The sequence below is a fragment of the Falco naumanni genome, chromosome 13 (genome assembly GCF_017639655.2).
Source record: "Falco naumanni isolate bFalNau1 chromosome 13, bFalNau1.pat, whole genome shotgun sequence".
Taxonomy (NCBI): domain Eukaryota; kingdom Metazoa; phylum Chordata; class Aves; order Falconiformes; family Falconidae; genus Falco; species Falco naumanni.
Window position 1 is genome coordinate 21,142,771 of NC_054066.1, and position 27,720 is coordinate 21,170,490.

Consider the following 27,720-nt stretch of genomic DNA (forward strand, 5'->3'; position numbering starts at 1 on the left):
ATAAAATAAGCTTTTGTCTATACTTAAAGGGATTTGTTGTTAACAGCTACCCTACCAGCCTCTTAGTGAAACTCAGGTTGGACAAGTATATTACCCTATGTTGGTATGGCTTATAGTAATTTTTCAAATTAATATTGCCACAAAAGGATGGGTTTTTCTCCTCTGCACCCATATCCACCACACAAAAGCCCATGCCCGCAGCACTGTACCAGCATAAATCACAGCTTTTACCAGCACAACTATGCAAAAAGTATAGAACGGGCCAAAGAGAACCTACTGGTGACAAATTTAAATTTCCTTAGACTTCAGAGGTACTTGATTTCAGCTTATATTTGTTTTTTTTTTCCCTAAGAGCAATGTATTAAACTTGGCGTCAATTTATATCATTCACTGGTTAGCAGTAAACTACCTGTAACTGCTAACAGATCAGACCTGGATTATGAGCAATTTTCCTTTTTATGCAACCAAGTTTTTCCTATGTCAGGAGATCTAGGTTTCAAGACATCAGATTGTAGTCAATACATAAGTCATTATCATGCCAGATTCTCCATCCATCAGACTTCCTGCATGTTCTGATCTCATACTTGTTTGGTCCCCTCAATCTCTCTTCCCATTTTGCTTCTTCCATTGTGTTATCAGTCTTAGTGCACCCATCTGAAAGAAAAGATACAATGTGGCCCATTACCCCCCATTATCGAACACCCTGCGACTCAGAGGAAAAGGTTCACGTGAGAAATTTATTATAAACAGTGGTTAAATGACACTAACTGGCTACACTGGGTTAGTCATAAATAATCCAATAACCTTTTAAATGAGTCCTATTTCAGTAGGTGGCTTAGACGTATAGCCAGGAAAAAAACATTTCCCTGTATTTAGGTAACAAAAGTATCACTTCTTAGAAAGCAAATCATAATTGAAATCTTTGTTTTCACACAGATAACCATTTAAGGTGTTGGGGCATAAACAAACAAGAAATTATTTTTTATTTTATTTTTTTTTACCAGGCACAAGAGGAGCTGTAAGTCGTTTAAAGGCCAGAAACAGTAGGATTACATTTATATAATTTGAACAAAAGGGCACAGTGGTCTACATAATTGAAAAGTCAATCCAAAAGGAATGTTAACAGAGAAAAATAGTTTCTCATGTTACAATTACTTTTGTTTCTCTAGCAGCTTTAAAAATAACACACATAATTTAGAAAAAACCTTCTCTGTACGTGTATATATATTTAAGAATATGAATTACATATTCCCTTTTAACTGAGGAGTCCATAACTACTGTTGTTAAAAACAAACAAAAAACCCCACAACAACAACAACAAAAAACCACAACCTGAAATACACAGGCACGCAGCACCACCTGCTGGACCAGCACGCCTGCCAGGCACTTACGCATTTACAGAATATATTGCCAGAGGCAGAAGGGAAAAGCCATACAAACAAAAGCGTATCATGGAAATTTGTTTAGTCAGGATCAGGCAAGAGAAATCACAGGGTGTAGAATTTCCATAATAATTGTGAAATAATACTCTTTACTCATATAACACTTTACATTTTTCAGGCATAAAGTGTACATACTGTACTCATAAAAACACGAAGAGAACACAATTACAAAATTTCAAAAGTTCAGTATGTGTTTTAAGTAACTACATCAAGATTGATTTAATTTGGTTTCTTGCATGTATCATTATGGTACATGATTATAAATTATCATTTTTTTCACTGGATGCCCATCTTAATTAGTGAATAGGACTGACTGTTCACCTAATAACAAAAAGCTATCCGATAATTTGCCTTTCTTCTCAGGCTCATGTGTTACTTAACACACAAGCTTTGCTTGGATAATGTAAGATTATCAAGTGCTCATCACCACAACACTACATGGCATTACAGATGTTAATTTAAAATCCCTCCAAGGTGAGTTGCATTTATTTTTCACATACAGTGAGTAAAAGAAGGTTCTCATTTTGGGTAGGAAAGGAAGGGGCCCCTAATATGTACACAGTGATGTGCCATTGTAATCTCTGCTGTCTTTCTAGTAGCTTGTAGTGTCTTTGGAATTCAGCCTTTTCATTCAGTCAGGTCACCTAACTGCACTCTGCAATACCTTGCTCTTGGCACGCTACCCTCCAGTGGGTCAAAAAGCACAGTACTTAGCAGGCAGCCCTTTCACCTGACACCTTCCAAACAGCTGAAGCTTCCGCCTTGTTATCACACCAATGCATCACCTCTGCACAGATGCCTTTTGTGCTTACCCACATTTCTGATGCAGTGCTGAGCGCTGCTGGTCCTCAGAATTCATTTTGAAAAGCTAGCTGTCTTCACACATCAATCTTCTAGAAGTCTCCTCCACATATGCTAGAATCAAGAATACACAGATCTTAAGAAGCCCGATTTTCTGCCTATAGAAATTTCCCTTTTTCTTAATTGCCATATATTTCAGCTTTTCTCCTCCTGCAGATGACTATCTTTGTCTTGTCCACACTCCACAATCATTCCACATTCCTCTGGAAGACACTAACTATACTCTGCACACTATTCTCACAATCAGATGGACATCACCCCTGAGCTACAGACTGTAAAAGCATACAGCAAGGTGATCAAGAGAGGACTTTGGCCATCACAACTTCATACATCCCAGCAGACAAACAGAAGGTGACAGGAGGCTGGCAATTACCATCTTAAGCCACTACATTTTCCTGCTAAGCTCGCTTCTTCAAAAATATTATTCAGCACATCTTAGAACCATCCATTATCTACCACACAGTGTAAGACAACAGAGGCAAAAAAGATCTTCCTCATGACCTGTGTTTGTTTCACAAGTAGCTTGAGGCACTGAACCTTATACCATCCCTCTATTTTCAAGAAACAAGATTGCCTCCTCACATTGTTTTTTTTTCTTTCAATACTTTTAACTTTTTAAAGAATAGTTTTTTAAGAATAAGACTTTTCACAGAAGCGACCAACAATGACAGACCAGCAATAATCTGCACAACACTGCAAGATGCCGTTTTGGTGCATCCTCATCAGGTCTGAATTTCACTGTTCTTCAGCTATTTTTAATTCTCTGAAAATATGCAGGTATCTAGCAAGACCAACATCTCCTGCTATGGTCAGTGTTGCTACCATGCCACAGGCCCACATTTTATAACAAACCTCACAGCAAACTCCTTGCTTCTCCAAACCATACCCCAACCATTCCTCAGTGCTTATTGCTGTTTCATTGCTCTGTTAAGCAACAGATGCTTTTAAGTTATGTTTTGATAACTCCTTTAATGCCTTTTCAGATGTTTCAGCCAGACAGTCACCAGCAGAGGGTTTCTGCAGCAAGGTTATACTTCTTGCCCAACCTGGCATGTCTTTCTCCATCTATGAATGATAGAACTTAGTGGTACAGGAGAATTTGTAACCCAGAAGTACAGAAGATTTCAAAAAGGTAACAGTAAAACTCACGAACGATATACCATTAGTATTTACGGCCACCCAAATGCAGTCTGGCTCAGGAAATCCACCTGTTAGTCACTGGGAAGAAAAGGCCAGAGGCCCGTTCAGAAGCAGGGCACGTACCACGTACCCTCCGAGAAATCTGCTGCTGGGTGTTACCAGCAACAGGTGAGCGGCCCTGATCCCCGAGCTGCGGCAGCTGTGACCAGCCCGGTGCCGTGACTGCCCGGTGCCCCTAAGGAGCTGCCCGGCCGCACGCCTGACGGCTGCAGGCGGCTCGGTAACCCCGCCAGCCGCTGCTGAGGAGCTGCTGCTGGCACAGACCGGCCGCTCCCCAGGGCAGCGCCCCGGGCCGCACGGCAGAGCCGCCGCCGGGCGGGAAGGGCCGGTCCCGGGGCGGAGCAGCGGCCGCCTCCCGCCCCCGCCACTTCCCGCCCGTTGCCAAGCGCCCGGCGACGCCGGCCGCGGTTGCCCTTTGCCTGCCGCCGCCAGCAGCCATGGGCAGCGCCGGCCGCCGCCCCGCCGCCTCGGTGCTGTCCGAGCTCCGCTGGGACGGTGGCTACGCCGTCCCCGTGGCCAACGCGGAGAACAAGGCGCTGGAGGACGAAGTGAGCGCGGGGCTGCGGCCGGGGAGGACGAGGACCCGGACCCCGCGGGCCGTGCCCCCGGCTCTGAGGGGGCCCCGGCGCGCTGCCCTTCCCCTCCCCGCCCGCCTCAGGGCGCGGGGCGGCCGCAGCTTCCTCCGCCGGGGGGGAGCGGGGAGGGCCGCCCGGGTTCCGCGGGGGGAAGGAGGCAGCGAGGCCCTGGCCTGGCAGCCGGGCGGGGGCGGGGGGCGCGGGCAGCCCTCGCCCCTCAGCGGGCGGGCAGGGCCCCCTCAGCAGCGCGCCGCCCGCCCGCGTCTCAGTCTGTCACGGAACGTGGCGCACGCTTCTTGTATTTTGCGACCAGTAATTGCAATGGCTCTGTTTTTAAGGAGTTGCAGGTGATAAGCACTTGACTAAAAATAGTCTCTTGGCCGTTTTAACTTTTAAATAGCTGCAGAAGGTGCAAAAGGAAAAGGCAGACCTGCAAAATGAGTTGGCTGACTTTGAAGAGCGCACAAAAGCGATGGCGTCTCATTCCAAAAACCTAAGACAAGAATTAAGCTTCACCCAGGTAAATTGCTGCCTCTAGCAGATCCATTTGACCAGACAGACTTGTCACCTGAGCGTCTTTCTGCGGTTGGTATCGCTATACATTTCGCCAGCTGTGTTAGAGATTTGTCAGGCTTTTATTCTAGGATTTTCACAGGAAACCCAAGTTACACTGTGTACCGGCGATATTATTAAAAAGACCCTCCGAGATCCAATGACTGTACCTACAAGAAGGCCAAGAAGGATGCATTTTTGAATCCCTTACGAATGGGGACTTCTGTAGATGATAAGAAAAAAATTGGTCAGGGAACATTAACCAGTGTAAAGAGAAAACCAGATGTATAGCCTTTTTAATGGTCAAGAGTTAGTTCTGAAATGTGAGTGAAGAGTTAATTCATGGACATGCAAAATGAAGTGGAAAGGTTAAGGCTGTAAGTCTTTGCTTACACTCTAGTTGGCCATAATGGGTCCTTTAGATTTCTGAAGAGTCCTGAGTCAAAGCTGCATACGTTTCATGTAAAATATCCTAGGTCAAAAAGTCTGAAGAAACTTCCCTGCAGCAGAACAACTTTAAATATTTTTGGTGCTAGATTCAAGTGTTAAACTTTTAATCTGTTACAAGTGGTGTCTCTCAGGCATCTGTACTGGCACCAGTACAGTTTAATAGCTTCATCAATGCCGTAGGTTTGAGTGTGCCCTGATGACACCACGCTGAGTGGCACAGCTGACACGCCTGCAGGATGGGATGCCATCCAGAGGGACCTGGACAAGCTTGAGACGGGAGCCCATGTGAACCTCATGAGGCCATGTATAAGGTCCTGCACCTGGATCAGGGCAACCCCCGGTATCAGTACAGGCTGGGGGATGAAGGGATTGAGAGCAGCCCTGCAGAAGAGGACATGGGGATACTGGCAGATGAAAAACTGGACGTGACCTGGCAATGTGCACTCGCAGCCCAGAAAGCCAACTTTTTCCTGGGCTGCATCAAAAGAAGCATGTCGAGCAGGCCAAGGGAGGTGACTCTCCCCCTCTGCTCTGCTCTTGTGAGACCCACCTGGAGCACTGCATTCAGCTCTGGGGCCCGCAACATAACAAGGACATGGACCTGTTGGAGCGAGCCCAGAGGAGGCCACAAAGATGATTGGGGGCTGGAGCACCTCTCCTGGGAAGACAGGCTGAGAGTTGGGGTTGTTCAGCCTGGAGAAGGGAAGGCTCCGGGGACACCTTAGAGCATCAGCCTTCCAGTCCTAAAGGGGTTTATAGGAAAGATGCGGACAAACTTTTTAGTAGGATGTAGTGATAGGACAAGGGGTGATGGTTTTAAACTGAAAGACGGTAGATTTAGACTAGATATAAGAAAGACATTTTTTGCTATGAGGCTGGTGGAACACTGGAACAGGTTGCCCAGAGAGGTGGTAGATGCCCCATCCCTGGAAACTCAAGGTCAGGCTGGATGGGGGGGGCTCTGAGCAGCCTGGTCTAGTGGAAGTTGTCCCTGCTTGTTTGCAGCGTGGCTGGACTACATGACCATTAAATGTCCCTTCCAACCCAAAATATTCTATGATTTTATGATTTAAGCGAAGCTTCTAGTAATAGATTTCTTATTATACAAGGGGAAACCCCCACTTTTAAATCACTTTTGTCAGAACAATTAGACAGTACAGAGATATTGCTATAGGCCAGCCTGGTGGTGGTCTGTCTCAGCACAAAACAATAAAATTATTTCTTTTGCTGTGCCTCCTGAACCTGCTGTAAATTTGCTGTTTATCAAGAGACTAAGGTTTTGATGTTGAAAGATTAAGATTCTGAATTTTGGGTGAAAAATCCTTCAATTCAGTTTTTAGGACTACGAACAGTTGATCTATGGATATCTGATACAATGCAATGTGTGTGCCTATACAAATACTAGAATACATATGTTTGAGATACTAAAATCCAAATGATAAATTTGCTCTGAAAATTCCCATATTTACATGATGATATCATACCATTCTCTTGGGATTTGGTTGTATGTAAGAAGAGGGATTTTTTAATGATATATGCCTATTGTTTATTGTAAAATGCTGAACTGTATGTATTATTCTCTAGTCTCTTTACAAAGCTCGAGAGAATGAAAGTGAAACTGAACAGCACTTTAAAGTCCTTGCCGAGAGACAATGCGAACGCCTCAAAAGTGAGATTAAACAACTGGAAGATGAGATAGTTTCCTTAAGAGAGAAGAAAAACAGTCAAGAAGTAAGGTTTACAATTTTTGTAAGACAACACCCATATTGCAATTAGATTTTATGACTTGTGCTCGCTTGTGCTTACAGAAATATAAGTCAAGAATAACTGATTATAATTAAGACTTCTAAACTATAATAGATGATCTGGATGTGCTTTTCCATGTGTAGGCAAGTAGTATGACACCGAGGATCTCCTTGCATAGATTGGACAAGACTTTAGCAAATATTAACTAGATATTGAAAGACTTCTGTTCTTAATGCCAGATACATCCATATCACCATTTTGTTAATTCTTGCAGGTATTTTCTTTATGGTTTAAAAATTAAATTGTTGGTAGCAAATCTTCTTCTCCACATAAAATATACTTGGGGCATGAGTTCAAGATCAAAAATTTGCTTTACGTTAAAAAAAAAAAAAATCTATTGCTATCTAATTAGAGTTTTTTTCCTGATTAATGGAACTATCTCTTTTTCTTTCTATGAAGAATTTAAATTATGTTTACTTCTTAATTTATTTGCTCTTTTTCTTCTTGTTAGGTCTGTAAACTCCAGTTTCTCAGAATGGGTAGCAGGATGAAGATATCCTTGCTATTCAGCTGGGTCTGGATTCTCTCATGTTTGTGTCAGGAAGTCCCTTGTCACGTAGGGCCATCTGTAAATTGATATGCAGGATAAGGATCTAAGAACTGAGCCTCAATGTAAGAGAGACAGATTTTAACCTATGATGTTTCAGATCAGTTTATTATGTGGAATAACCAGAAGTTGACTTTTCTGTTTAGTATTATTTGCTTTTTAAGTTTGTGATAACTGTCTTTCTTCTTTAAGAACAGGACATCTATTGGTGTTCCTCAAGTGTAACACACAACTAATAAAAAAGGAAACTAGCAATTCTGTTGACAACAGTATGTGTGAAAATAGCTTGAACTGGTTGTTTTGATTACTATTCAAAAATATTGAACACTTTAATATTAACTCTTTATATCTAATTTTATTAGAATACTATAAATAAAACCACCAAGAAGTTGGAAAATTTAAAAGAACAGATGAACTGTCATGAGGATGTTCTGGACAGTTGGATAAAGGAATCAAATCGTAAAGATAATGATGTTATCACAATACAGAAGTATGCACAACAAGATGAAGGGAAACTGGGAGTAAGTAGAAATGACAGCAATTTTCCGAGACAAAACAGAAAACCATTTTAGCATTTGAAGACCTGTTATGTTGTCAAATCAGGTTAAGACTGAGACAAGATGTACAACAGTGCTTTTATGCTGGTTTCCGCTTAGCACAACAGTGCTATTCTATATGAGGTTCTTTATAAAGAGAGAGAGATCAGATATATATCAGAGACAACAGGTTTTACAAAAAGCGAAAGGCATAAGTGAAGACATTAATTTGGTCATCTGGGTAAAATTGAAGTTTTAATTTTTCTGAGAAAGTGCACAAATAGATAATCAAGTCTAGAAAACTGCTACTGAATTGAGAGGACTTTGTTCAAAAATGCATGCCAAATATGGACAAATAGTGTGGACTTTCCCATTAGAACTGAATTTGTTAATATTACTGAGAAAAAAGTACAGTTACTGCAGTAAAGCTGTCTGGAATAACGGAAGATGGTATAAATAGAGACTCCAGTCACAAGTTCAGACTTTGTAAGGGTTAGTTCTCAAGTATATTGTTAATTTAGAGATAAGTAACCCTGGTTAATATTCTTTTGAGCCTTTAAATACAAGGAGGAGAAATTTGATTTTTACTCATTAAATACTTAACCCAAAAACTTTAGCTTGCACAGTCTCACTGATATCAGTTACATTAGCAAGTCACACAGCATAGTGGGAAGAGTAAAGTGAAATATCTGATGCTGAGGAAACCACATCCACATTTATACACAGTGGAGGGTTACTTTGGCTTTGCTGCAATCCAGTCCCAAGGGCTGACAAGAGGTTATGGCTTCTTGTATGACCAAATATTTGGGAAGCTAAGATTCTCAGTTTTTTGTTCTCTAAAACACAATAAAATTGATGCCTCAATAATTCCACCCCTAAATGTAGCACAGCTTTAAGAATTTATAAGACATTATAGATTTGTTTTCAAATACATTTTATATTCATATCCTTTCATTTTAGGCGTTAACCCTTCAAGTAGAAAAGTTGACCGTGCAAGCAAATCACAAGCGCAGAGCTCTTGATAATGAGCTTACAGAAACCATGACAGCACAGGTTTGTGCTTAAGGTTCTTGAAGATACCCTGTTACATGTGGAATTTTTAATATCAGAAATCATGAGGGTGCTTTCTTTTGAACAGATAGAGCTTGACAAGACAGTTGAAGATTTTCGCAGAGTACATCAAGAAAGGCAAGAAGTCATAAGGCAGTGGGAGAATGCAGTACAACAGATGCAAAAAAGGGATCAACAGATTGATCACTGTGCTTTGGTAACACTGCTGTTAACTGATCCATATCAGTATATCAGCCTACTTTTGTGTCTATGATATTCATAAGGATTTTGCCATTCACATGTAGAATGATTGGGTCTTTTAATGTTCAGTGTTCTCTTTGTATTTACCTCTGTTTTATTAAGGTGTTTCCAAGTTCAGGTATTACTGAAAGTGCTGCAGGGCAATAGAACAGATGCACCAGAAAAAGCTTGAAGGATCAGTGTAAAGAAAAATTTTATAAATGTGGATTCCAAAGTAACAATGGCTTTTTTGAAGGTGGGGGAAAGCATAACTGCATGTACAAGAAGGCTCTACCTAAATCCTTAGCTCTGCTAGTATGATATTTTCCTGCTGAAAGAATATCAGCTTTAAGTTGCCCATACGGGTATTACATATACCCTGAGCAGAAACATGGTTTAAACAGGCTTAAGATATAACACTAAAAAAATAAAGTAACAATAGAAGAATGACAAGCCAGAAGAAATACTACCAAACACAAAATATAAGGGTCTAATTTAGCTGAAGTATTTTGGATTTCATAGTATTTCAGGTCAGAAGGTTCCTGCAAAGCACAAACAACAAACAGATATAAAAAAGCAATAACAAAAATACCCCAGCACTGGCCAATCTCCCATATATAGTAGTCCATAGAATAGTCCCACTGATGCTTTTGTAAACAGTTTTGTTTTGTTCTTTTACACTAGAACTACACTGTAATTTTCCCAGTAGCTATCTTTTACTTAACCCTTCAAAATAAACAATTTTCATGGAATAGCTGTAAATCTGTCAGCTAAAGTAAGCATCACTACTATTGGTAATTTTCCTCTTACATTTCCTCTGTGTCAAGTCTATCTGAAGTTTTGTTCACATAGCTTGTTTTTCTTCTTTATTCAATCAATCAAAAAATATTTTTATTTCACCTAAGTTCATAGTGTTATCTTTTTTAGAAGTTACTGGAATATTTTGGAAGTTGCCAATCCAAACAATTGTAGTATTTGTTTTTGTGATATATGACCAGAATGAAGTAATTTAAGGATGTAAGGATGATGTGATATATGGGCTGTCTAATGCAAGCAGTAGTCTTAATAGCAATTTGTCTTCTGGTTGTACTCTATTAATTTAACACATCTTAACTAGTGCAAGCCATCTGAAATGTTTTCATCGTGATAGCTAATAACAGAGATAAAACAGGAGATCAGAAAGAAAGAAATTGTGCTGAAAGAGAAGAATTCCTTTTTGGTAAATGAAACTCTTAACAATGTGGAATATGAGAAGAAAATTTCTTCTGCTGAACGGGAAGCTACCAGCCTCCAAAATGAGTCTCAAACTCAGGATACTTACAGGGTTCAGCTGCAGGATCAGGTAAGGATGACCAAACCGTTCTGAAAGTATAACTTTTGAATAGATGGAGGAAATACAGGAATAGCATTTGCTTTTCTCTGGCTTTAATTCAACAAAATGTCTGCTTTTCCCAGTGTACTCATGATAATTTGGATCTGAACCCTCAGCTTAATTCTGTCATTGATACTGCTGAAGAGATTAGCTTGTATTCTCTGTTGTGTTGGTATAAAATGGATGAATTTTCTCTTAAATGGTGTAACACTGTTAGATGCTTCAGAAGGAGGCATGTCTTGCCTTCAGCATACATGGACTCAGTATCGTATAAAGATGAGAGAAAGCTCTTTGGGATTCCAAACAGTTTCTATCCTGTGCTCCCAGAAGTGAGTGTTGATGGCCCTTGTAGTCAGGCTAAAATTCTTGAAAATAAAAAAACCCAACTCACTTTCATATGGCTTTCTAATCAAGAGGCAGCAGGATAGGGCTGCCCTGTGAACAAGCCATGCTTGCTGCTGTTTGTACTTACTCTGTTACTTGTAGTTAATCTGCACTTAAAGCTAGGAATGAGCTGCACTGCTTAATTACTAAAATGTCTGTGTAAGTATTTCTAAGAGGTATTCAAATCTCACGGCTCTGTTGAGAAGGGATACACTCGTATCATCTCAGTACATTTTTCTGTTAACAAGAAAATGGTAACACTGGGCTACTCAGCAAGCTTTGTGATTTTAAAAAAACACAATGCACCTGCTGTTGCGTTAACTTTGGATACCTTTTCTGTAGCAGGTGCTTCAAACTGATACCCTAATTAAACTGTAGGTAGCTCAAACAAGGTGTAGGCTATTAGATTACCCTATAATTCACACAAACTTGAGGGTTCACAGGATTGGTAGGTTTTCATCTCTAAGATGTGAGATTCTTGCTTGAAGTTTTTTACAATTAAAACTACATAATGTGATAATGAGAACAGTATCCAATTATTAGGTGTTAGAACATCTGTGGCATGCAAGTGAGAAACAGGGAAAGAAACAGACTTACAGTTCAACAGATGCCTGACCTCCTGGTTCCTCATTCTGGTACAGAGAGAAACCAGCTACATACACCCTTGATCAGGTTTCTTCATCTGTGAAAGTGAAGACAATTACACATCCATTGTTAAGTGATACTGTGAAGACTAATGAGCTACCTACCGATTGCAAAGTATCCCTATCCTGTTTAATAAGTGTATGCTGTCATGTATTTTTTTACCAAATTAATTGTCTATTTTTGTCACAGTGTACCCTTATCTTAATCAAAATAATTTTATGTACCCAACAAAGTTTGAATTGGAAATATTTATTAGCTATATAAGGGTATCCCATGTTTACAAAGACCCTCATCAGTCAGCCGTGCTCTATAAAACCGTGGTTCCACTTAGGCAGCTGCTGCTGGACAAGAATCGCAGCCCACAGCACCTTTGTAATTCATTCTGTATTCTTAAGTATTTTGTCCTAGTATTCAGATTAAGTAAATTAATCTATTGAGTTTACTAGCTGTGCTGATTTACAGCACCTCAGAATTGGCAGCACTTCTTATTTGGAAAACACTGTTAAAAAGAAACAGAATACTTTCCAATAAATAGCTCCCTTACAATGTAAAATATCCTGACATGTACCAAAGTAAATAAAGAACCCAATTGCTCCATTTTGTAATTTATTAGCTGGATGCTTTGAAATCCACTGTGGACAGAACTGCTTCTGATCTAGAGTCTTTGAGAACACAAGTAACCAATCTGAAGAAAGAAATACAGAAAAAACAAGCCAGGTAAGAAACAGACCTTCAAAAGTACCATTTGTAAGGGTTAATAGTGTAATCAAATCCTTGAGGTAGCAAAGAACCTTAAATAATGTTCATGATTAAAGCCTCCAACTTTCTGGTTACTTTATGCTCTGCACAGTTTCTGGCACCAGGGAATTTAGGAAATACTCCTGGTAATCCTTGTTTTTGAAGGGCATGAAAAGATCAGTTAGGGCCTTGGTTATCATAGGTTCAAGTTTAGCTTGCTTTATTAGGCAACTGCTCAGTAAGGTATGCTGCTTATTTTTGGCAGTGTTGTATATGCAATGTACATTTAACTTGTTAAATTGTGTAATTTTGTTTAGGTTAAGCTTTCTTAATGGAAAAAATGCAAGTCTTTCCAATAAGCTGAAGCTTGTGACTGAGGAGACACTCAGTTCAGAAGACAAAGCTTTGAAGATGGAAGAAATACTCAAGGAAGAAGAAAAAATTGTCAAGGTGAGATGTTTTTCATGGTTTCTGCAAATGAGGTTTCATTTGAATTTGCAACATCTATCTAGGACACTCATTTTAATCCATAAATGTTTAAGTATTAATATAATATGTAGGTATTTCATCAAATGATGAAGTAATGTGCATATAGATAAGCTGGTATCTGTGCTGGGGAAACTGGAGGAAAATAAGTGGTCCTAGTAATTCAGAAGATGATGTCCCCATATATTAATATAAGATACTGGCACTGGCGTTGCACAGATCAGATATAAAACCAGAATTCTGACTCTGCCAGTGTACTGAACAGGCATTTATCTCTAACATCACCTAAAAGCTACTTACAACTTCTCGGCTTGACTGAAATAAAATTTGGGCAAATTTTGTTATAAAGACACATTAATGTTTTGCTTCTGCTTTGTAACAATACTGAAAAATTTCAAAATCTTGTATTTTTGCTTAGCCCTTTGGGGAATTTGCCTCTAAACATTCTATTTTATGGACTACTGAGGAACAAGGGTCCTTGAACTTCCTTTTCATCTTGTCAGAATGACTTTTCAGTAGCATTACCACTGACAATTCTTGGCTTTAGTAAAACACCACTGAAAGTTAGAAACGTGTGAAGAACTATAATTTTGGCAAACTGACGTTTAAAAAGATTTTGAAATCTTTTAATCCAATTTGGCTGGCCTAGTCTCCTCTTCATTATTTTAATTCTACTACGTGATACTCTGATACATCTAACTTGTGGACATTTAAAGAATTACTGGCTCACTTCAGATTTCATTTTCATGATGAGTAAAAAATTTTGATACGGAAATTGACAAGCATAAGCTGTAATATGGTGTCTGCTTTTTAACATGTCTAATAATACTTTTTATTAAAAAAAATTCAAAACCCACTTCTTTCTTACATTGCAAATTAAGTATAGGAATAAATATATCCTAATTAATTATTCACGTGACTAACTGCAAAGGGCTTTTGAATAAATGCAATGTTGTAATGCAATGATTTGAACTTTCCCACATCTCAGAAAATGTTTCTACTGTTTTGTTATTTTGCTACTAATTCTCTTAAAAATATTCTACTGCTTAACTTCTGACTGAACTTGATACAATTTTTTTATTTTTACATTTTGCTGGACAATTCAAGTATTGGATATGCTGAAACCTTCTTCACAGTAAAATGACCACTTTAAATTAACATGTCAGCAGGTGTTCTGACGCATGACAACAAAGCTGTGTCTGTGCATAGCACTGTATACCTTTTTTTTCCCCCTATTTTGTTTCCTGTGGCATGTATGTGAAATAATCCCTTGCAGCAGACTGTTATTTTTCAAATTTAGTAACCCCACAGGCATTAGCTGTACATCTTAAATATACTTAGAGAAACTAGAGAGGGGATGTCTTTCTTTACAGAGAGTTTCTTGAATTACAGGCCTTACTCACTGTTTTGGTTTTTCAGATAATCTGAAAACAAGTTGTAATCATATAACGATTTATGGAAGTAAAAGCCTTATTTGCTTCCCCTTAAGACTGTTACCAGGGTGGCCAAACCATTAGCAGGGTTTCTTTACTTGCATCTGTGGCGGATAACCTAAGATGACATTGAGCCTGGCAGCTCCACAGCTTCAGGGTAATATTTTAACTAGAATGAACTGTTCTTGAACAATGTCTGTGATGTATTAGTCAGAAACATGCTTTCCATCACCATTAGACACACATGGCTATTTGCTGCATCTATTAATTTACTGTGAAAGGATATTTAAGGAACAATGTGGATGAAGTGTCACCATTTTGTGCTTTAGTTCTGAGATACTTCTCTCCAATCTGTGGCAAAGCAGTGCAGCACAGTGAAGCTTACTGAATATCTTATCTCTATTAACGACCTCACTTAAAGGGAGAGAAACAATTTCTATTAAATAAATGAATTTAGATACGCAAGAAAGACTATGAAATGAAGGTCAAATTGTGATCCAGTTTTAGTAGACAAATTCATCATTGTCATTAGCTTCAGAAAGAGCTCAGAATTGGGCACATGCATAAGAACAGTTTACTTCTGAAATTAAATTCCTGTGTTCAGGCATGATCTAAAGCCCACTGACATCAGTGTGAAATGCTACAGGCCATAAACAATTTAATATTAAACTTACACCTGCTTTTTTACTTCCTGAGTTTTGGATTTGGAATTTGACTTACAGCAAGTTCAAATACAAGAAAAAAAAATCTGTTTGGTAGATTGTGATTACAAACTCTTAGAGAGGGAGCTGACTTACCTTTCACCATTGTTAAAACCAGCAAGATGGTTCGCAAGCGAAGTTCACCATGTATACCTATAAAATCAAGAATAAGCACATTTTTGATCAGTGCAGAAATGTGAATTCTAAGGTGTTTTGCTATATTAATTTAAACGTGCATCTTCAAACTCTGTACCAGGCTTGAGCTAAACATAAATGAGTCTTTTGGAACAGCATTGTGATGCCACATCACTGTTTTTAGAGATGTACCTTACAGGAAGCTAGTATGCTGCACAGCCTGAACTTTAGAAGGTCTTTGATATTTGGGGGGGTGGGTGGAAGGAGGGAAAGACTGACATTGTCTTCGTTGTTAGGGTTATAGAAAGAAAATAATTTCAATTTTGTTTGTTTTCAGTACATTTCAGGTTACCTGAAATGTTCAGCATTGTCTTACTGTAGCAAACCCTACTAAAACCTAATTTCCTGCACTGACGTAGGTGTAAATGGCATGTATTTCTCCAAATAGTCACATATACTGGAAGCAATAAGGAGGGGTCTTTTGGAAAGAATGGCAGGATTTTAGTTTTCTGAAAGGCTAAAACCAGTAGTATTCCTATAATGGGGAAAAAAGGTCATGTAATAGTGGGGTAGGATCCAATTTTTTTTTGAAAAAATAAATAATTTTAAATCAAAGACTTTTCCTGCCAACCATTCTGAAGACTTAAGAAATTCCATGTTCATATTAATGGATATAATATTGAATTTTTTTAATCTTCCTATATATGCTTAATAAAGGCAAGTAATTCCTCAGAAATTACTTCTGATGTGATTACTTACTTCTAATTATTAATTTGTCACCAGGAAAAAGAAAAAGAAATGAACCAGTTAAAAGAACTACTTTCCAAGAAGACTCAAGAGTTAAAGGTGCAGAAGGATAAGGAGAAGTGTGTTCTAGCAGAAATTGAGGGAAGTCGAACATCACTTAAAAATCTTAAAAGTCGGCTGCACAGACTTGATGCAGATGCATTAAAACAACAAGAATTGATATATAATCAGGTAAAATGTTAACATTCATACCATCATTGTTTCTTGGGTCTAACAAGAATAAATAGCTTGAGTTCTGTAATGTTTGTCTACATCTTCCCATTTTGGAAGTGCTGTGCAGTATGATTTGAAGTCTGCATTTATTCCTGTCTCTACATGTATGGATAAAATGGAGACTTTCTGTAGTATCACCTACATCATGCACTTGTGTATTTCATTGTTTTTTGGATCTGCTGCTTTTCCCACTAATCTCCAATCAGTTCTTTACTTTGATCCCTCTGAACCACAGACACCTCAGGGTGAATTTTTAAAGCAATACAAGAGGTACATGCCAAAATCCTGTTATTTACTAATTGGATTTTGTGTCTATTTCCTATGCACCACTTTGAAAATTTGCTTTTATATAAGCATTTTCTGGTAACAGCAAGATGGCAACTCCACTGTAAGCCTCCCTACAGCAGACTGTGCCGAGTATGCTTTGTTACTGTTCTGGAAGATTACTCCTGAACCATCACTGTGCATCAGTCAACTAAGAATATTCTGCTAATGAGGTCTATAAGCCATAAATTATTATAAAAACAATAGCTTAATTGGGTGACTGTCCTAAAGCCAACATTTAGATCCAAGTTTATATCCAGTGTTTTAGCTTTATAGGAAGGCTGTAATTGCTTATCTCAGACTATGAATTCTCTCAAAAATTATTTTAACAGGATTTTTATATTCAGCAAGTTCAGAGACGGCTGTCACGGTTAGAAGGGGAGGTTAATGAAGATGAAAAACAAGTTTTGGAAGCCAAAGTTGCTGAACTTAAGAAAACCTTAGAAGAAAAGAAAAACGTGTACAATGTTTTAAATGCACAGCACAAGAAACTTCAGGTAGCTTCCTTAGAACATCAGGTTGACCGTGTAACATCAGGAAACTTCCGTGAATTTAGTAGATTGGGTCTTATAAATTAATACCTTGGTTTTAGATTAACAGATAAATGAATTTTGTGTAAACTGTGTGGAAAACTTTGTATGCTCCCTCTACCTTCCAGAAAAATAGGTCATTACTGCACAACTGAGACACCTTAGCATGAAGACAAGCACTGAAACGTTGGAAAGGCAAGCTTAGCTTTCATGTCAAGGTGTGACTGACTGCTTGGAAACATCTGAGTTTATTGTTAGGACCATGTAGATATAGGAGAATATTATTCTGTGATGCTGCTACTTACTTTTTATTTTTCATAAAAAAAGTACAGTTGTATTTAAAATTGTACAAAGTAACAGCATTTGAGTTAGTTGACCCCAATCCTGATATGTGGTTCAGGAATACTATTTTTTTGGTCTTTATTCATGTGTGCAAGTTTTGCATATGCATGCTTGTTCTCTGGTTTTCCACTATCCAGTGACCCTCATCAATTCTCAAAAAATACCCTTACCTTTTCTGTAGCTATGAACCAGTCAGTTACTCTGTAGCCAATTTATAATTTCTTTTCATAAAAAATGTGTGTTTATTGATCAGCTACATTTTAGCACATTTATAAACCTCTTTTCAAAGAGAAACCATACAGAGACAAAAGTCAGGTTTTTAATGAAACATACCCAAGTGGTTTCTCAAAGTGATAGTTAAGAAAAAAATTGACCTATTTAGTGAGGGGAAAAACCTGCACATAGAAGAGCCATTTAACTGCAGTTCCATGCAATAACAAGATTAAGGTCGGGCAACCGGTGCCCACACTTCAGTTTTGAGGAGATAGACAATTTGAGCAGCAAATATAATTGACAAACATTGAAACACACCTCCACGAATTTATTCATACTCTGGAGTGTTATCAAAGACAGGTGGGTTTATGAAGATGAATTCTAGACATAAAAGTCATGGTCAGACATGCCAGGATTTTTTTTTTTTTCATCTAGACCAAAATACATGATTGTATCAGAATTGCCTTAATGGCTGCAAGATCTATACTGTATAAATAACAGTTTCTACGCTCCAAATAAAACAAGCAATGACTTTAATATTGCAACAGCACTCTAGGCACTGTTTGCAGAGCAGTATATGGACACAAGATGATGGTGGTTCCTGTGGTCCAGGACTTAAAAATATCTCATTTAAAATGAACTGGTAGCTTTTCTTGCAACTTACATTCACTGAAATAAATTAACTTATTTGAAAACAGAGTGATGTCCATTTCATCAAGAGAGCAATGGATAAGACAGGAGAAGAAACAAGTGATGTGATGATCAAGATAAATGAACTAAATCTTTTTAATGAGAGATCAGATCAGGAACTAAAAAAAGCTAAAGCCATTAAGCAGGTACAGTATTATTTCATAACATTAGTAACACAGGACACGTTTGTTTGTTTTTTCTAAAACATGAACTCATGACTTAATCTGAAGGCTGCTGTCTGCCTCCCACAGTGCTATATATCACTATATCCATAAGAACCCTCTCTGTAGTTTCTTGACTATACCTTGCTTTCCAAACTTTGCAATTATTTTCATCACTGTTACCTTACTAGGCACAGTGTTTTTTCTCCCCGGTATAAAGCATGAAGTTTGTTTGGGTTATGAGTTTAATCACACATTACTTATACCACAATATCCACCTGGTCAGGTGGATATTTTCCCTGCCTTTAAAATAGGAAATGTGTTTACTGTTCAAGGACATCTTTCATTAACACTGTATTCTTGATGTGTGATGCCAGCTAATAAGTTTGGCACAGTTTTGTTATTAAATTGTGAAATTTTTCCCCCAGCAGATGGTTTGGATCTATTGATATTCCAATTTAAGAAATTTGAAATAAAATAGAAGTCCTTCCCTCATGTTTTGATAAACAGACCCACCCACCCCCTCCCTGGTCCCTATGCTCTAATTGCTGAATATTTTTTCCTGCAATAAGTTTTAGCCTCCCTAAAGGAGGCACTAAGGTAGCAGAACAATACAGGGGGCTAAGCAGCAGGGGAAAGAATTTTGCTATTGACTTAACTGGTGCACTCGCTCCTCAATGAAAACTCTCTCTTTCTCTAAACTGGAATTTTTCTTTGGGGATGAAATTTAAAGAGACAAAAGAAAGAAGCTGATGGCATAAAAGAACTCAGAGAAAAAATGATACAGAGTTTGGGATCCGTAAGAGATTTTTCAAAAAATGATTCAAAGTGTTTGCATGCTAATGAAGTTCTTGCTGCTTTTCATAAGCTTTGGTAGATAAAAATTTGCTTATATAACACCACTACTTGTAGACCTACCGAATCAAACAAATTCCGAGACTGTCCTAATGTTCAAGTGAGATATTAACAGCTTCAGAAATTTCCTTCTAAGGTCTGCTTAATTTCTTTGAAGCCACCTAAACTGAAAGGAAGTTGTAGATGGAAGTCTTACCCACCCATAACTTGGTCTGAATTAGAAAGTCTGATGAATTTGTATAAAACTATGTAGGACAGAGTCTACCTCTATTGCACTCCCCATGTAAACTGTTTAGCAAATGAGAAAGTGAGAATGCTTCTAAATGCAGAGCAAAATGAGTCTTACAGTTGTACATATATGAAAGATAAAATAACAGATGCTTTATAAAAAAATAACTGTTACAAATAGTCTTAACAAAACCTGATGCTTTCTTATTTTGAGACTTTTTTGGCATTTTTTAGGAGATGATGGTTGAAGATAATCTCTTAAAACTAGAACTGAACCGTCTTCAAGATGCTCTGTGTAATAGAACAGAGAAAGTTTTAACACTGGAAAAACAAAAATTGGAGTTAAAGAAAGCCATAGCAGAAAGAACTGAGGAAATTAAGATTCATAAGGCAATGCTGGATTCCCAGATAAGACTCGTGGATCAGGAACGGCAACGTATACGGTAACTATTATATAAATTAAACTTGTAACTTTTATTGAGTACATTTTATATAGGGACTGAAAAACTGAAGCATTTAACACCATTTCACCAATTAGAGAAATTGAAGATGAAAAAAATCTTGCTCAAAGTTACGTACTGGGACAATTGAGGCTAGCAAGAGATCCCTTCTCTGAAGTCCAGCCTACAGCTTTAAGTACTTGGTGAACATGAGATTACACTTTATTCCATTAGGGAGGATCCTCTGCAGTACTGAGAGGAAAACTCAGCTGCAGACATTTTCTTAAAGTAAATGACACGTGTGTGACCCTGCCTTTTTAAAAAATAATCGGGAAATGTGCAATCATATGTCTGGAGGTATAAGAAAGTACGTGAAACAGAAGATGCTTTTAAAGAGTTTATTCCCAGCTGCTTGATAAAACTGTAATTTCTTTGACTGGTACAGTAAGTCTGTCTGTTTAGGGTTTTCTTTGCCTTTAACAAATGAGCTCTCCCTTATGTGTCCTATAAAAAAAAATTAAATCTTCTGAGTTATATATGTATTGTCTTCTAAAGCAACTGCATTATGACATACTTTGCACTGATGAAAGAAGGGAAAAGTTATCTGGGACAGTTTTAGCTTTGAAATCCCCGTATCTGTATCCAGCCAAAAGTCACCCTTCAGCAGCTGAACTGCTGAAATCTGGCAGGCTTTTTATTCACCACTCTGCTAACCACACCCCACACAATAGGAAATTAGAGTGATTTAGTGTGACTCAAGCTTAACTGCACACCCAGAGTACAGACTGTGTGGCTTTTTTCCTTTGATAATTACACAGCTAATTGATACTTCCATGTAATTTGATTTGGGGTTGTTGCCTACTGTTGCTTATGCTCATTTATAGTGGCAATATTCAGATAATAGCAGCAGGGGGCAGCTTGTGCAGCTGTAGGATTTAAATGCCAAACCTTTAAACATTTTTGGGAAGGACTGTGGCACAGCCTCCCAGGATGCAGAGATCTGGAATATGAAAATAAATTTGACTCAGTTCAGAACTACAAGAGAAGCGTAGGTAACCAGAGAAACAGATGACTGTGGCTGGGAGAACGTAGAAAGCAACAAAAAACCAGCAGCTGCACAACTGCTGCCCTGCCTGCCTCCTGGTACACGGGCAGGCTGCTGGAATAACACCAGTAAAGTTGCTATAGCAAGAATTGCCCACAGAAACACTCTCTCACCCCACTTATTTTTTCCCCAAATCAATCAGTGCTGAATTTCAAGATCGCCTAAATAAAATTGATAAACTGAGATGCAGGTATGAAATTCTTACTGTTGTCATGATGCCACCTGAAGGAGAAGAGGAGAAAACTCATACCTACTATGCAATTAAGGTATTTTATTAACATAATTTATTATAATTCAAGCATTTAAGATACAGATTTCGCTGGGCTCTATTCAAGTAAATAAGACAACCTCCTTGCCTACTGCTCACTTTCAGTCTGGTTGTTTTACCTATCTGACGCTGTTGGTTATTAAAACGATACAGCAATTTCACATGAATCTCCATGGTCACTCCTACTGTCAGTGGAGCCTTAATCTTGAGCAGTTTGAAAATTTTCACTTCAGTGCTTGTTAATTTTTATAAAGGCATAAGTAGTACTGGTCACGTATGTGGTAATCCACTAAAAACTGAAAAGTAGTTTATCACAGTCTCACATGATCTTAAATTCTTCTACATTTCAGAGTTATTTTTAAGTATTTATTTTACCATATAGTGTTTATACCTTGAAGAATGTCAGGTTTATCACCTATGCATACTTCAGCTTTTCACTGGAAAAAAAATGAAATCAGTCTTTATTCATAATGCAATACCCTGATTCTGGAACAACAATCTATTATTTTTGATCTCCTCAAATTCTCAGAGTTCCTCTTAAAGCAAAATGCTTCTAGCTGTGATCTTGGCTGTGAAGTCCACCTTTTTCTGATTCTTAAGTGTTAAATTTCTTAATGATGGTATTTGTGCTACTGTGAGATCAAGCACAGCAGTGACCCTGGGTGAAACCCCAGTGGTCACTGGGGGTGTGTACCCTCTACAACTACACAGATTTTTCACTGTATCAGATGTTCTGAAGGGCCATAGAAACTGCTTCCCTTCACCAGCTGGCTGTGTTTATTAAATCTCCCTGATCAGATAAATGAAGACTTTCAAGTGAGTAATTCCCAGACAAACTGGATGACTTGACGTTTTTTCAATGCTTTTTATACAACATACAATCTCAACTCTTAGCTGGATTCTGTGGGTAAAGGAAACTGATGTGAAGCGTGTGCTACAGTTCCCATCAGCAGTGCGAAGCATGGAGGCTGCTTTGTACACAGTGTGGATACTGCTAATCAGGGCTTTGTGAGCTTGGATGGACAGGCAGACACCTACAACAAAATGCACATGGATGAAATACCTCAAAGAACTTCCAATACTGCAAATTACTCCTTCCAGCTACCTCGTAACTCAGATCTCAGTTCAGGCCTGACAACACAGATAAGCCCCATATTCTGCCTAGGATTTTAACCCTTATATATTGCAGGTATTTTTTTCCCTGTACAATTGTCCTAGTATTTTCAGTATGCGTGCAGTCACCAGTATCAGTTTTATTTTCAGGCTGCACAGGAAAAGGAAGCACTACAGCGTGAAGGCGATGATTTAAATGCAAAGATCTGCAAAGCTGAAAAAGAAATTGTAGCTCTGGAAAACACTTTGTGTGTACTCAATAACTGCAACAGCAATTACCGGAACTCCTTCAGGGAAGTCACTGAGACAAGTATGTAAAATAGAAATTGCTCTTTGCTGTGTAACTCATGGAATTTCCCAACTATATACCTGGCACAAAAGAATGAATCGTACAGAGACTAAACCAATAGCAGCAAAAAGCATAGGTGATTCACATGCTGCTGTGATTAGTTCATCAGAATAAGCACAGAAGAAAATGCAGTAGGGTGTATATTCAACTTATGTGACAGTCTCTAAGAGTATATTATATAAATTTTGTGAACAGTCCTAAGTAGGAACACTCAGAAGAGGCAAAGCATAATAGATTATTACTGGGGGGAGAAAAGCCATTACTGGGATAGAACTGCACAGTACAAAAAGCACTACCTTCTCTGGAGCGATGCATCAGTGTTATTAATTCAGATTTCAGAAGAAGGACAAGCCATGCCACTGCTGACCTTCTTGCAGTAGACTGAGCCAGCTGGGGCACAAAACTATACCCAGAGCAATGATACCGGCAGCCTGGGTACGTGTACTGTAGTGCTGAAGGTGGATCCCTTAGCTACGCCATCATTATCTCCAATTTTCACATGGAAGTGGGGGGGAAAAAAAAGTAGTAACCTGTCACCTGGGAAAACGATGAGTAAGAGTACAACAAACTGCACTACTGTAGCGTAGTGTCAGCAGATTTTAGAATACACACTATATAACTGCAAGTTTTTGTATATTGGAAATTCCTCAGAATTCTGGAAAGTATCTTCATCTGTTGTTTCTGTTGCCACTTAGACCTCATGAGCTTGCTTGCCATCAGGGGAACTTTGCTGAGTGTATAAAAAGTATCACCATAAGAAATGACATAAACGTCTAGAAAATATTTGATTATTAAACTTTTGTGCCCTCTGCTGGCTCTGGAAACAACAGCTCTTAAATCATTCTCATGAAGCCAGTTTTCCACAGTGATTTGGAAAGAGTAGTACAGTATTCAAAAAAACCTTAAACCTTGAGGTCTCTGTAATACTGCCAACACTAACATAGTAATGCACTTTAAAGTAACTTACTTTGAAGTGAAAAATTGAGCTGTATACACTGCTTGTCCAGCAATAATGCTGCCTCATTGTTTGGGATCACAGATGAGGAATATGAGGAAAAGTTGAAACTAGAGGAGGAGAAAAAGGCTGCTGATGAAAAATACAGATACAAACGAAGACAGATCAAGGAACTTCAGGAAAATCTTGAGGTAAAATACAAGCAGAAGTTTGACCAAACAGACAAGGCTGCAGCACATAGCTTCATCCATCCAAGCCATCCTACTGAAAGAATAGGAAATTCTCGGACAAATTTTTGCCTGTTTTTTATATCTAATGCTTTGTGTGAACAGACACAATTTTTTAGAATGCTGTACCTCTCTTTTCAGAAATTGAGTGCTTATTTGCATTTCCTCTAAATCACAGTGAGGCTTCTGGCTTTTTAGACACATACAGCTAGAAGTTTCAAAATCCCAGACGCATGCTGAGAGATGCTCTATTTTGGCAGCCAAGAAAGCAGTTGTATTTCTGTGCACATACACCACTATTGTATCATCCTGCCTCGTACCGCAGAGATTAAAATTCACACTCCTTGTGTCCTCTGGCATCCATGTCCCAGGATTTTTCTAGGGCAACATATTCTGTTTTATTAGCATTCAGGATACTTCAGTTTAAACAGTATTAATTTAGCTCAAGAGAGCCAGCTGACCCAACTTAGCAGGCTGAGCACTAAATGCACGTAAAGGATAACTTGGGTTCAGGCTCCTCCTCAAGGACTTACTCTTGGTTCCCCTTGTTATCAAAGGGCCCACCTGGCCCTTAGGAATAACAGCTGATGTGTGACATTTTAGGCAGAAGAAATCAAAGGCACCCTGTTATATTCCACATGATGACTCTTAAGCCCCAAGTGACTGGCTACAGGTCAACAAACATTCCTATTGCTTATTCTGCCACCACAGACATATACCTTAAGAAATAGCATCTCTGAAATGAGACACACATCTTCATCAGGGAATAAGTCCTAGGCTATAATGAGGTGTTAACGCATACCCTTTCCTGCCTTTTAATTTATTTTTTAAGAAAAGCCACTCTTAGAGAGCTGATTTTATTAATTCCACTTAAAGGTTTCCATCTCTTACCACAGGAAACAATGTTGTTTTTCTTAGGATAGCTTGCACTGGGAAGTTGGTACTGTGCCAAGTCAATCCTTTGTAGGCACATCTGAAAATACCTACTTAGAACTTAATTCACAGTACCTTTAAAGTAGTTTTTTTAAGGATATCTAAACTACCTGGTGGTCTCTTTATCCAGGTATTCATACACTAAACAGACAGGCAGAAAGTTTTGAGTTGTAATTAGTACTAATTGCTTGAGCTACACTTAGAAACAAGTAGTAGCAATAACAGGCCCTTCCACCAAATAATACAAGATAGGATAACAGAACTGCTTTATAAACTAAAACTACTGTTCAAATGAATTTGCAGAGCATGGAAAAAGATTTTGATTTATTACTGAAGAAGGGGGCCCTCTTCCAAGAGCAAAAGAAGGAAAAAGCAGCTCTTATTTTGCAGCTGAACAAAGACACAGAAGAACAAAAGCCAAAACTAGAAAGGGTAATAAAACAGGTTTGTATATTAATTAATGACAACTTAATAACTTCATAGACAGTAGTATGTTTATAAACAATAGCACAATTAAAACCCACAGAATTTAAAGCTTAGCAGCTTTCTGAAAGTATGTTGCATTTTCATAATAGCAATGCTTTAAAAATATTTGTGTTAAAAGTGTTCCAGACTATCCAGAGAAATTCAGTCTCTGAAGAAAACTAACACAGAAACACAGGAAGGAGACATTGATCTTCGTGAATTGAAAAGCTTCAATAGAACCATCGACAAATTGTTAGCTGATGTTCTAGAAGCAAATCCTGATTTAACTACACCCTTTCAAATGTACTTTCACCAGGTGAGCTTTCCAGTTAACTGCCACCAAAATCTTGATCAGTAGCTCTAGTCTACTGATGAGCATCTTTCAAGGGCAACTCCTAAATTCAACCATAAATTCTATCTACTGTAAGACAGAAAAAAGCATTCATCTGCTTTCAACATGTCTCCTAATGCAAAGGATTATAAACTCTCCTGATATATCCAGTCCTATTATACAACCGTTAGGTCAACTTTTTTTTTTTTTTTCCTAAATTTTCTAGTCTAGTTTAGAGCTTCCTACAATTACTTCTGCTGGTGGTAGTCAAAGATCTCGATCACCATCTACACAAAGCTCACTAGCTTCTACGAGGTATGTGCAAGAAATGGGGTTTTGGGGGGCTTTTTTTTGCTTTTTACAGTTAAAGTTTGAACCAGTAAAATTAGTCCCTAAATGACAGAATTCCTGACTCCTAAAGGCCTTCTCAATCTTGTCTCTACTTCCTGAACACTATAAAACTTTCTCCTTATACTGCCCCACTTTAAGTTTACTAATTTTTCTAGCACACAGTTTACTTCAGCGTCCATCAGTTATAAAACAGTAATTATAGAATTATTACATGGATTTTTGCTAACCATGCTCTAATTAAGAGGTGGTTTCACATTATATAGAAGCACAAGTTTGAGCTCCAGCCACATTTTGTATTTTGTAGTGTGAGCTCCCTTTCCTAATTAAAATGGGAAGACGGACATGTATGCTTTTACTGATACTTTCTTCCCCTGTTCAACTAATAGTGCATATGGCATGCCGAGTCAGTTGTGATTAACATTCCCACAGGTTACTTAAGCAATTAATGGCAATGTCTACAACAATCTTTGCAGGGGATCTTACCTAGAGAGCCACTGAGCAGCAGTGTTTATACTGTATGCCACCGTTAGCAACTTGTATTTTAGGTACAGAGTTCCCTGTATACTCATGGGTCAATTTTTTGTCTTTCAGATCCTCCAGGAGCACAAATTCAGGGTCCGGTCACAGGCCGTCGCTCACAGTCATAGATCTGAGCTTGCCCATCAACACCGCTGCAGAAGCGGCTGCTGGCGGTTCAGAGCCACCCAGCAGAGCTAGCACCTCCAGCATTGTAAACACAAAAAAAAGACTTAAGTAATTTTTTTGAAGGCCATAGTAAAGGCTTCACACTAGTTAAGTTACAGATTAATCAATTAAGAAGCCTTAACTTCTTTATCAAGGTATATTGGCAATCTTAGCATTAATTTCTATCAGAACTTAATGTAGGTTTTAACTTTCTTCTACAGTACGCAATACATTATTACATAAAACATCTGGTTTAAGTTCTAGAGAAAATAAATTAACCTTTAACTTATTTTCTCATTTTGCTGTTGGAGAACTAAAGATCTGCAAAACGCTTCAGAAGCCATTAATTCGCTTTTCTTATAATGAAAACGAGAGTTGTTAGAGCCATTAGTTTTCATAAATTGGTATCTTCACTGTCAAAGTAAGTTTTAGATTACATTGCAGCAGCCCAGGAAACAAAAACGCATACTTAATTTCAAGATCAACCTCGACTATTAATCAAATAGTCATCTCAGGTCATATAAGAGCATATGATTTAAGTCAGTAAAACAGTGCTTTTTCTATTCAAAATTACAGAGCACCTTTTTTTGCACCTGACCTGTACCTACTGAATTACTTGGAAATCTTGCAGCTGAAGTACAACTGGTATTGTGTAGTCTGCCGGCTATTAGCTCCTTCACATGTTCTGCCAACATCTTTGGCAATCGCATTGTAAGAAGTGCGTAACTTTTTCCACAGCAACACAACCACTGCCTTAAAGCTACTTGTAAAGCAAACAGAAAACAGCAGAAAAGCAGGCCTCCAAAAAGGCCCACACTTGAACTTACCTAGAGAATAAACACTTTTAAAACTCTTCTTCTACTTCAGTTGGTTTGTTTTGTGTGGGTTTTGTTTTTTGTTTTTTTGTTTTTAAACTTTTTTCCCTTACATTAGAGAAGATATTTGACGCATTTCAAGTATGTAATATACTTGCCTTCACAGAT

At 38.3% G+C, this 27,720-nt stretch overlaps 1 protein-coding gene across 1 annotated transcript; it reads left to right on the forward strand.

The window, feature by feature from the left end:
• Positions 1-3,916: 3,916 nt before the first annotated feature.
• Positions 3,917-27,598, forward strand: CCDC39 (coiled-coil domain containing 39). The gene is made up of 20 exons (XM_040612707.1): positions 3,917-4,051; positions 4,479-4,598; positions 6,665-6,811; positions 7,796-7,954; positions 8,930-9,022; positions 9,108-9,236; positions 10,410-10,601; positions 12,274-12,377; positions 12,716-12,848; positions 15,937-16,131; positions 16,830-16,994; positions 18,281-18,418; positions 19,751-19,959; positions 21,204-21,327; positions 22,593-22,752; positions 23,831-23,937; positions 25,210-25,350; positions 25,511-25,687; positions 25,929-26,017; positions 26,645-27,598. Exons 1-20 carry the CDS (start codon positions 3,941-3,943, stop codon positions 26,808-26,810), a joined length of 2,859 nt encoding a protein of 952 aa, XP_040468641.1. The 5' UTR covers positions 3,917-3,940; the 3' UTR covers positions 26,811-27,598.
• Positions 27,599-27,720: the final 122 nt, after the last annotated feature.